A 12,472-nucleotide genomic window follows, 5' to 3' on the forward strand; every position below is an offset into this window, starting at 1 on the left:
CTATTCACACTGACACACTCACACACGGGAGACTTTTCACACTGACACACTCACACACACGGGAGACTATTCACACTGACACACTCACACACGGGAGACTATTCACACTGACACACTCACACACACAGGAGACTATTCACACTGACACACTCACACACAGGAGAATATTCACACTAACACACTCACACACAGGAGACTATTCACACTGACACACTCACACACGGGAGACTATTCACACTGACACACTCACACACGGGAGACTATTCACACTGACACACTCACACACACGGGAGACTATTCACACTGACACACTCACACACGGGAGACTATTCACACTGACACACTAACAAACACGGGAGACTATTCACACTGACACACTCACACACAGGAGACTATTCACACTGACACACTCACACACAGGAGACTATTCACACTGACACACTCACACACACGAGAGACTATTCACACTGACACACTCACACACACGGGAGACTATTCACACTGACACACTCACACACGGGAGACTATTCACACTGACACACTCACACACAGGAGACTATTCACACTGACACACTCTCACACACGGGAGACTATTCACACTGACACACTCACACACAGGAGACTATTCACACTGACACACTCTCACACACGGGAGACTATTCACACTGACACACTCACACACAGGAGACTATTCACACTGACACACTCACACACAGGAGACTATTCACACTGACACACAGGAGACTATTCACACTTACACACACACACGGGAGACTATTCACACTGACACACTCACACACAGGAGACTATTCACACTTACACTCTCACACACGGGAGACTATTCACACTGACACACTCACACACATGAGACGATTCACACTGACACACTCACACACAGGAGACTATTCACACTGACACACTCACACACAGGAGACTATTCACACTGACACACTCACACACACGGGAGACTATTCACACTGACACACTCACACACAGGAGACTATTCACACTGACACACTCACACACGGGAGACTATTCATACTGACACACAGGGGACTATTCACACTGACACACTCACACACGGGAGACTATTCACACTGACACTCACACACGGGAGACTATTCACACTGACACACTCACACACAGGAGACTATTCACACTGACACACTCACACACGGGAGACTATTCACACTGACACACTCACACACAGGAGACTATTCACACTGACACACTCACACACGGGAGACTATTCACACTGACACACTTACACACGGGAGACTATTCACACTTACACTCTCACACACGGGAGACTATTCACACTGACACACTCACACACGGGAGACTATTCACACTGACACACTCACACACAGGAGACTATTCACACTGACACACACACAGGAGACTATTCACACTGACACACTCACACACGGGAGACTATTCACACTGACACACTTACACACGGGAGACTATTCACACTGACACACTCACACACACAGGAGACTATTCACACTGACACACACACGGGAGAATATTCACACTAACACACTCACACACAGGAGACTATTCACACTGACACACTCACAGGAGACTATTCACACTGACACACTCACACACGGGAGACTATTCACACTGACACACTCACACACGGGAGACTATTCACACTGACACACTCACACACAGGAGACTATTCACACTGACACACTCACACACGGGAGACTATTCACACTGACACACTCACACACAGGAGACTATTCACACTGACACACTCACACACGGGAGACTATTCACACTGACACACTTACACACGGGAGACTATTCACACTTACACTCTCACACACGGGAGACTATTCACACTGACACACTCACACACGGGAGACTATTCACACTGACACACTCACACACAGGAGACTATTCACACTGACACACACACAGGAGACTATTCACACTGACACACTCACACACGGGAGACTATTCACACTGACACACTTACACACGGGAGACTATTCACACTTACACACGGGAGACTATTGTGTAGCTTACATAGTCCGCCAGGGCAAAGTGTGGAAGTTAGCGAGCACCTATTGAGGCTTCACTCTATCTGACACACACACTCACTTAGACACACTCACTCACACTCCCTCACTCAGACACACACACACACTCTCACTCAGACACACACACACTCCCTCACTCAGACACACACACACTCACTTAGACACACTCACTCACACTCCCTCACTCAGACACACACATTCCCTCACTCAGACACACACATACACTCACTCAGACACACACACACTCTCACTCAGACACACACATACACTCACTCAGACACACACACACTCTCACTCAGACACACGCACAGTCACTTAGACACACTCACTCAGACACACACACACTCCCTCACTCAGACACACACACACACTCTCACTCAGACACACGCACAGTCACTTAGACACACTCACTCACACTCCCTCACTCAGACACACACACTCCCTCACTCAGACGCACACACTCTCTTACTTAGACACACACATACACACTCACTCAGACTCTCACCACTCTCACTCAGACAACCCACACAACACTCAGACTCGCACATCCGACACACGCAGACCACGCGTCGAGGCTGCGGCGAGGCCGACTCCCTCCACGGAGCAATCCCCGGGGCGAGCCTCCCGGCCCTGCCCCGACTCTCTCTATGCGCCCTCATGTACATCTATGAGGGCCAGCGGAGTCGGCTGCAGCCTCACCCCGCCATGCACGCGCCTCACCTGCACGGCGAGATGCTGGCCGTGCCCTTCAGGCCCAAGGTGCTGGTTCAATCCCAGCGGCGGCGCTACCGCTCGTTCATGATCGAGGAAATTCTCTCGGCACCAGCTGCGGCTGCGGCCGCTGCGGCTGCGGCGGCTGCGGCCGCAGCCGCGGCTTCGGTCACCTCTTCGTCGACGTCGTTGTTGTTATCGTCCTCATCGTCCTCCTCCTCGTCGTCGTCTTCATCATCGTCGTCGTCGCCGCCGCCGCCGCGGCTTCTCAAGCCGCTGTCGAGACCCGCGGCGGAGTTGTTGGGGCTCGGGATCCAAGCCGCGTTCCTCTCGCCGCCGCCTCCTCCTCCTCCTCATCATCATCCTCATCATCATCCTCATCATGCTCGCTACCACGAGGCCCACGGTGAGTCGCGTGCAGGGGACGCGTGGACAGCGCCCCCCCCCCCCATCCCGGTGTGTTTGTGCAACAATTAGGAATTATTTTTTTTAAGCATCGATTGCTTATTTTTGTTTAGAGACAGACAAAGATCCCCCCTTGCTCCCCCACCACCGTAGTGTAGCCTTCACAGACTGTTGGGGCAAGTGCTGTTAGCGAGCAGCAAGCAACACCTATGAAGGCCGCCACGGGAAATCACGGAGGGCGGGGGGGGGGGTGTGGGGTCCATCCACAACACCGGGCCGCCTTTGTCTCCCCAGCGGTAATATTTTACGCACCGCACCAGGTACTCATTTGAGGCTGAGTCGACCTAGGGGAGGCCCAATGGCCGCTTCAGATAATAGTCACTGGAATCGTCCTTGGAGCGCGAATGGAACTCGGGTCGCCAGGTTCGTAGCGCAGCGCGCTAACCGCTGCAGACACATCGAGTGTCACGTGGAAAACTTCCTTGAAATGGGACGTGCCGTATGCAACCGTGTCCGCGGTGTGGAGTACGTATGCATGTTTGTTGAACTTCGTTCACACCGTACGTAGCCAACGGTGCTAATCGAGTGACACGTAATGACACGTGCACACAAAGAGCTCCCCCCCACACTCGTATAGCCTTCACAGATTTTTGGGGCAAGTGCTGTCTGCGAGCACCTCACACACACACACATATCCACACGTTCACAGGATCTGGCTGTTGTTGTTTTTAATATTAAATCTCGGAGCGTGAATGTCGCTGCATCTCGTGGAAGGGGCCCTCGCCCAACAGGCGTGATCTCAGTCGGGAAGAGAACACGAATATTGACACCCACAGCACGATCATCACCATCATCATTATAATGATCATTTAGCCATGGTCAATTCACCACTAGATGAAGGCCGCCCCAAGCCGCCGAACGTCTGATTCCGTATCCCCCCACATATCATGATGTGTGCATTCATATGGTTATATTCATAGACTCAGCCTGTGTGTGAGCATCGGCAATGGCGGAGACAAAGGCGGCCCGGTGTAGTGCTGGTGTAAGGCTGTACATTATATAGCGATAGCCCGTCACCTATCCTCGTGTAGTGCAAGTGTATGTTGCTTGTTACCTCGATAACAATATGCGCGCTCGCTTGGTTTCATAGCAATCATCCATTTAGCGCGTGCGGTGTGGCCGATTCGTATTTGTGCCCACACATAGTCCCATGTCAGTCCACTGCTGGATGAAAAACTGCATAGTATGCGGCGTTTCGGGCAATGAGCCGTCTTCATATCACAGCAAACAAACGCACATATACACATGCTCGTAGATCTTGATCTGAAGCTTTCGTGACTGCAGGAATTCCATACTCTTTGGTTCATTCGGTCAAGTCAAAGCAAGCCTTCTCACCTGATGACGGACGCTTGTGTAGTTGCGCCCGAACCGTCGTGATTTATTTTATTTTGTACCTAAGCGACTCTACGGCCCTTAGTCCCGTTATGAAAGTGCGTGTGCCGTGTTTACGTGTCGGGAGTACGCACAGGCGACGCATGGAGTTAGTCCATCGCACGCTGTTTTAATAGGCGCCAATGTACACGCGTGTTAGTAAGACGCGGCAACCGACTTTGATCTCGTATGTATCGCATCCACCTGCTGGATGAGAGCATTTAGAAATGGTAAACGGTAAACGCCCCATTTGTTTATGTTAAATTACGTGGCGATGCTGTTCAGTCTGTAATTCCGTGACCGCGGAATTGAGCATGCGTTAGCATCCATAGTCCTATATACTATAGAGACACATTCCTATATACTATAGATCCATAGTCCTATATACTATAGAGACACAGTCCTATATACTATAGATCCATAGTCCTATATACTATATAGACACAGTCCTATATACAATAGGGACATAGTCCTATATACTATAGATCCATAGTCCTATATACTATAGATCCATAGTCCTATAACTATAGAGACACAGTCTTATATAATATAGATCCATAGTCCTATATACTATAGCTCCATAGTCCTATATACTCTAGAGACACAGTCCTATACACTATAGATCCATAATCCTATATACTATAGATCCATAGTCCTATATACTTTAGATCCATAGTCCTATATACTCTAGAGACACAGTCCTATATACTATAGATCCATAATCCTATATACTCTAGAGACATAGTCCTACATACTATAGATACACAGTCCTATATACTATAGATCCATAGTCCTATATACTATAGATCCATAGTGCTATATACTATAGAGACACAGTCCTATATACTATATGGACACAGTCCTATATACTATAGAGACACAGACCTATATACTATAGAGACAGTCCTATATACTATAGAGACAGTCCTATATACTATAGATCCATAGTCCTATATACTATATAGACACAGTCCTATATACTATAGAGACACAGTCCTATATACTATAGATCCATAGTCCTATATACTCTAGAGACACAGTCCTATATACTCTAGATACACAGTCCTATATACTACAGAGACACAGTCCTATATACTATAGATACACAGTCCTATATACTACAGAGACAGAGTTCTATATACTATATAGACACAGTCATATATATAATAGAGACATAGTCCTATATACTATATAGACACGGTCCTATATACTATAGAGACACAGTCCTATATACTATATAGACACAGTCCTATATACTATAGAGACGTAGTCCTATATACTATAAATCCATAGTCCTATAAACTATATAGACACAGTCCTATATAATATAGATCCATAGTCCTATATACTATAGAGAGACAGTCCTATATACTCTAGATACACAGTCCTATAAACTATAGAGACACAGTCCTATATACTATAGATACACAGTCCTATATGCTATAGAGACACAGTCCTATATACTATAGATTCATAGTCCAAAATACTATAGAGACAGAGTTCTACATACTATATAGACACAGTCCTATATACTATAGAGACACAGTCCTATATATTATATAGACACAGTCCTATATACTATAGAGACACAGTCCTATATACTATAGATACACAGTCCTATATACTATAGATCTATAGTCCTATATACTATATAGACACAGTCCTATATACTATAGATCCATAGTCCTATATACTATAGATCCATCGTCCGATATACTATAGATCTATAGTCCTATATACTATATAGACACAGTCCTATATACTATAGAGACACAGTCCTATATACTATAGATCCATAGTCCTATATACTATAGATAGAAAGTCCTATATACTATAGATCCATAGTCCTATATACTTTAGATTCATAGTCCTATATAGTATAGATCCACAGTCCTATATACTATAGACCTATAGTCATATATACTATATAGACACAGTCCTATATACTATAGATCCATAGTCCGATATACTATAGATCTATAGTCCTGAATACTATATAGACACAGTCCTATATACTATAGATCCACAGTCCTATTAACTATAGAGACACAGTCCTATATACAAAAAATCCATAGTCCTATATACTATAGAGACACAGTCGTATATACTATAGATCCAAAGTCCTATATACTATATAGACACAGTCCTATGTACTATAGATCCATAGTCCTATATACTATAGAGACACAGTCCTATATACTATAGATACACAGTCCTATATACTATATAGACATAGTCCTATATACTATAGAGACAGTCCTATATACTATAGATACACAGTCCTATATACTATAGATCCACAGTCCTATATACTATAGATCCATAGTCCTATATACTACAGATCCATAGTCCTATATACTATAGATCCATAGTCCTATATACTATAGATCCATAGTCCTATGTACTATATAGACAGTCTTATATACTAAAGATCCATAGTCCTATATTCTATAGAGACACAGTCCTATATACTATAGATCCATAGTCCTATACACTATAAATACACAGTCCTATATTCGATATAGACATAGTCCTATATACTATAGATACATAGTCCTATATACTATAGATCCATAGTCCTATATACTATAGATCCTTAGTCCTATATACTATATAGACACAGTCCTATGTACTATAGATACATAGTCCTATATACTATATAGACAAGGTCCTATATACTATAGAGACATAGTCCTATATACTATATATACACAGTCCTATATACTATAGAGACATAGTGCTATATGCTATAGAGACAGTCCTATATACTATAGATACACAGTCCTATATACTATATAGACACAATCCGATATACTACATAGACAGTCCTATATACTATAGATCCATAGTCCTATATACTATAGATCCATAGTCCTCTATACTATATAGACACAGTCCTATATACTATAGAGACACAGTCCTATATACTATAGATCCATAGTCCTATATACTATAGATACATAGTCCTATATACTATATAGACACAGTCCTATATACTCTAGATACACAGTCCTATATACTATAGAGACATATTCCTATATACTATAGAGACACAGTCCTATATACTATAGATCCATAGTCCTATATACTAAAGATACATAGTCCTATATACTGTATAGACACAGTCCTATATACTATAGATAGAGACTATAGATACAGTCCTATATACTATAGATCCATAGTGCTATATACTATAGATCCATAGTCCTATATACTATAGAGACACAGTCCTATATACTATAGATACACAGTCCTATATACTATAGAGACACAGTCCTATATACTATAGATCCATAGTCCTACATACTATAGATCCATAGTCCTATATACTATATAGACACAGTCCTATATACTCCAGATACACAGTCCTATATGCTATATAGACACAGTCCTATATACTATAGATACATAGTCCTATATACTACATAGACACACTCCTATATACTATATAGACATAGTCCTATATACTATAGATCCATAGTTCTATATACTATACCGTACATGTAATGTGCATGTAGACAACGTAAAGAAGTTACAAGTATAGTTAGGGATTGATTTCTCACTCGATATTTTCCGGAACGCTGCCGCGTTGGCTTGCAGCAAGAGACGAAGGCGTTAACGGCGTAAGGCACTACCACTACACGAGTTACAAGATGTATATATTCATGAGAACCCTTTATTATTGTACGCGATTTGATTTCCTACAGTCCTACACGAACGGGTCTAAAAACTAAATTCGGATGGGCAATAATAAAGGAGCCCGGTTTGGATGTGGCGTGGCCAAAATGATTCCCGGCACGGCGTTTCGGAGTTGTTTGACGGTAGAATCACTCCGCGTAGTGAACACGTGGGGAGCGGTGGTGCAGCGGTCAGCGCTTCGCCGCGCCGTGCTGCAAAACCTCGGTGAGCCGAGTTCGACTCCCGCTCGCGGTCAACGCCAATCAAGATTATCTGAGCTGGTCCTGGAACTCCCCTAGTACGACTCAGCCTCAAATGAGTACCTGGTGCGGTGTGTAAACATCGCCACTGGGGAGACAAAGGCGGCTGGGCGTGGTGCTGGTCACGCCACCCCCTTCGTGTGCCGTGTCGGCCGTCATCGGTACTCGCTAACATCACGTGCCCCTCAAGCCTGTTAAGGCTGTGCGGTTTGCGGGGGGGGGGGGGGGGGGGGGGATTTGACCATACTTCACCGCCTTGGTTAACACGGCTAGGTGAACGTGTACATACATGTGCCTTGCATGTGCATTGTATTCTACAATTAACGAATATATCCTACATACATATAATATGTGATTTCTAATCTAGCCGACAGACTACATTATGTAAAAATGTGTACATTTCGTGCACATGCAAGTATAATACTGGCGTTCAGCGCCGCGCTTAGAACTAGCAGATTGCAACGTTTATGTACGTGTGATGAAATGTAAGTCTATACATCTCTATAGACAAATGTGTTTGCTTAGATCCATAGCCCTCTAACTTACATGCTATATATACGGTATATAAATATAATAAAATAAGGTTCGTTGTCAATCCGCTGCTGCTGGTCTAAAGGGGCTGCCAGAGGTTGGTTTAGAAATCGCTCGCCACTGATGTTAGCCGTGACTTCAACTCGAGCTCAGGCCGTCGGTTCCATAGGCGCAGTGACCTAACCTCTGTGCCACCGCCACCACCACGACCGACACTTTATACGTGTCGTGTTTACTTAGGTCTATGCGAAACGGGCCGCGGCATGCATCGCGTTCACGTCAATGTGGGTACGAGCTTATGCGGCCGTGGCCACGAGCGATCATTCGTTTCAATGAGGGTGGAGCGGTGGCGCATCGATTAGCGCAGTGAGCTCTGAGCCAACCCGCGCTGCTGAGCAGCGTGGTGAAGTATGGTCAATCAACCGTCACGGCGCGAGGAGGCCTTCATCCAGCAGTAGAGTTGACAGACGGGTGTGAATCATCATTGTACTATCAGAATGACACAAAACTCCTGGAAGAAGACACAACCAACCTGTTCTAATGGAACTTCTAATCTATTCATTTGTCAACTTAAACATTCCCCAAGATTTCTCAGGGTCCGCCACGGTGTAACACGTCGGTTGTCTCTCTGCTCTGAAGACGGGCCATTGCATGAAACGTTCAGTTCCTGTTGTTGATTATCATTCATAAAAGACAGTGTTAAAGGCCAACGCGATTGCGTTATTTTGACATGTATGTAACATGTTTGTATGTACGCTGAACTTCCATCGCACCGTACGTAACCAACCGCGCTCATCGGAGCTGCGTGCGGAAGGACAAGAGACTGAAAAATACATTTCTAAAGTAGCGAGTTTTCAATCGAGGAAGGAGGAGCGTTCCAGACGGCCGCATACAGCTACGTAGTCCTATATATTGTAACATGTACTTTGTAAAAAAAGATATGTGCAGTGCATGTTACATTCACCTATTTGCTGCGTGCGTATATATATTTACTCGATGTCCGAGTAACCTGTAGCGCCATTCGGCCGGCTCTGTATTGGCTTTAGCGTCACACTCGGGGGAAAGGCAACTGACTTTGTTCACTGACGATAAGGGGCTCGTGTCTGTGGCAAAAGTGGTGGGGTGAGCAGTTGCGCAGTGGTTAGCGCGCTGCGCTGCGAACCCGGCCACTCGAGTTCGGTTCCCGCTCTCGGAACAGCACCGATTATATGATCCGGTCCTGGTCCTCCCCTGGGTCGACTCAAAACGAGTACCTCGTTGCGGTGCGTAAACATCGCCGCTAGGGAGACAAAGGCGACCGGGCGTGGTGCTGGACACCCAACCCCCTCGATGTGCCGTTCCGCCCTTCATCGGTGATCGCAAACGGCACTTGCCCCAACAGTCTGTTTAGGCTGTACGGGGGATCTTTGTCTTTGCTTACATCGGTAGCACCACATTACATTGGCCTACACCTAGATCGACTCAGCCTTTAATTGAGCCGTTAACAGTGCGCCGCGTGACCTCCAGCCACTGGGCAAAACAAAGCCGACTTGTGGGGTGGTGTCTACCCACAACAATCGGTCGTGGGTCGTTCATACAACAGTTTTAATAGGTGCTCGCAAACAGCACTTGTCACCACGGTGTTGTATAGAGGTATCTATAGCCTCTATATGACTGTGTTAATATAAATGATTCAATTAATATTCTTGCAATTAAAAACAATTTCTAGATATGTTGGTAAAGTTTTCTTAACTAATTTGCTGCCACTTAAGAGATTATCACGAGCACATATCCCGTTAAAATGTAAACAAGGCGAAGCACACACATTTTAATAATCATTTCACAGACGGTATAATATGCATCACGTAATTATTCCGAAATCATGAAATATTTCTCCAGTAATTTCTTTAGAATTTTATTTCAACGTGAACGTGAGTGTGTGTGCGTGTGGTTATATTACAATACTGTAGTTGTAAGATGAACTGGGGAGCGGTGGTGCAGTGGTTGGCACACTGCGCCATGGACCGGACTACCCGAGTTTGATTCCCGCTCAGGACCAACACCAGTGACGATTTTCCGAACCAGTCCACGGGCGTCCCCTAGGTAGACTCAGTCTTAATTGATTGCCCGGTGCGGGGAGGCAAATGCAGCCGTGCGTGGTGGTGCTGGCCTCCCACCCCTTCGTGTGCTGTTCCGGCCTTCATAGGTGCTCGCTAACAGCACTTGCCCCTAACAGTCTGTTGAAGGCTATACGGGGGATCTTTGTCTTCTCGTCGTCAGCTGGTCGCGGGTGTCAACCTGCTTTCTATCGGCTTCAGCGTCAGTCTTACAAAAACGTATCCATAAAAAAAGAACAGTTATTTAAAAAATGATGTCATAATTTTGGCATCAGCACTCTTCAAAACCTCCGGATGAAATCCTTTGTAAACTTTGATTCACACGCATTTGAATGAAATTCAGATCGATTTTTTTTTAAGTTGTAGGATTAAACCTGACCTATATCTAGATAACGCGTCTGCTTTCTGTCCCGTATAGAACGCCGTTAGAACGTACGTCAGTATAATTATACGCTTTAATTAAATAATTATACTCTATAATCATACGACATTAGGTGTAACAGCGGGTGGAGCGGGGGCGATGTGCTGAGCGCATTTTCGCGAGCGCCCACTTTAGCCAACCACTTGTTGACCAGCGTGGTGAAGTATGGATGTCTCGGTGGGAAGGTCTTCAGCCAGCAGTGGCTCTATTAAGGACTGCTCGTATGTGTGTAGAGTATGTTGAACTTCTTTCGCACCGTACGTAGCCAACCGGGTGAGTATAAAATTGAATGAATTGGCCCTATGCAGGTAAGTGGATGTTGCAGAACATTCATTAGAGAAATTAAGCTCCCTTTGCCGATGTTAATTAACGTCGGGAAGTTCACGAGTATTGGTTCAAGCGAGCGTAAACTGCTGATGAGACCCTGAGTGCCGAACCCAGGTTCAGTGTTGCTTGCATTGAAGCAATGCTACTGCTGAGATGTACTCCTGCGATACCGTGTGGTCTACTATGACTTCTGTAAAGCACAAACATGATTTAGATTTACATGTGCCGAGACCCTTGTTGGAAGTATGCGTTACTTATTTTGTGATATATGTGTACGGTGTATTATTTGATACGTAAATATACCGGAATGTGTGAGAGTGTTTTTTTATTATTATATAATTGACTTCGGAAATACCTTTCACTATAACCGACACTTTCAATGCTTGCAGTATCAAGTAACATGCACGTGTACGTTAACCATGTAACGTGGTAACATGTTAACATATATGTGTTAACCTGAGATCTATTCCCCACCACGGCTCACATCAGTGGCAAATGACATCTGAAGCGGGTCCTGGGTCTACCCCCCACCATCCTCTCCCCAATGTTCACCAAGCC

At 45.0% G+C, this 12,472-nt stretch overlaps 1 protein-coding gene across 1 annotated transcript in view; it reads left to right on the forward strand.

Annotated features, from left to right (window-relative positions):
• The first annotated feature begins 2,711 nt into the window (after positions 1–2,711).
• Positions 2,712–12,472, forward strand: part of BARX1 (BARX homeobox 1) — a 36,456-nt gene continuing 26,695 nt past the window's right edge. The window contains exon 1 of the mRNA XM_076070588.1: positions 2,712–2,933. Within this exon, the coding sequence (XP_075926703.1) occupies positions 2,712–2,933 (222 nt within the window). The remainder of the gene's footprint in view (positions 2,934–12,472) is intronic.

The sequence above is a fragment of the Petromyzon marinus genome, chromosome 30, assembly GCF_048934315.1.
Source record: "Petromyzon marinus isolate PM22_M1 ecotype Great Lakes invasive population chromosome 30, UKy_Petmar_22M1.pri1.0, whole genome shotgun sequence".
NCBI lineage: Eukaryota > Metazoa > Chordata > Hyperoartia > Petromyzontiformes > Petromyzontidae > Petromyzon > Petromyzon marinus.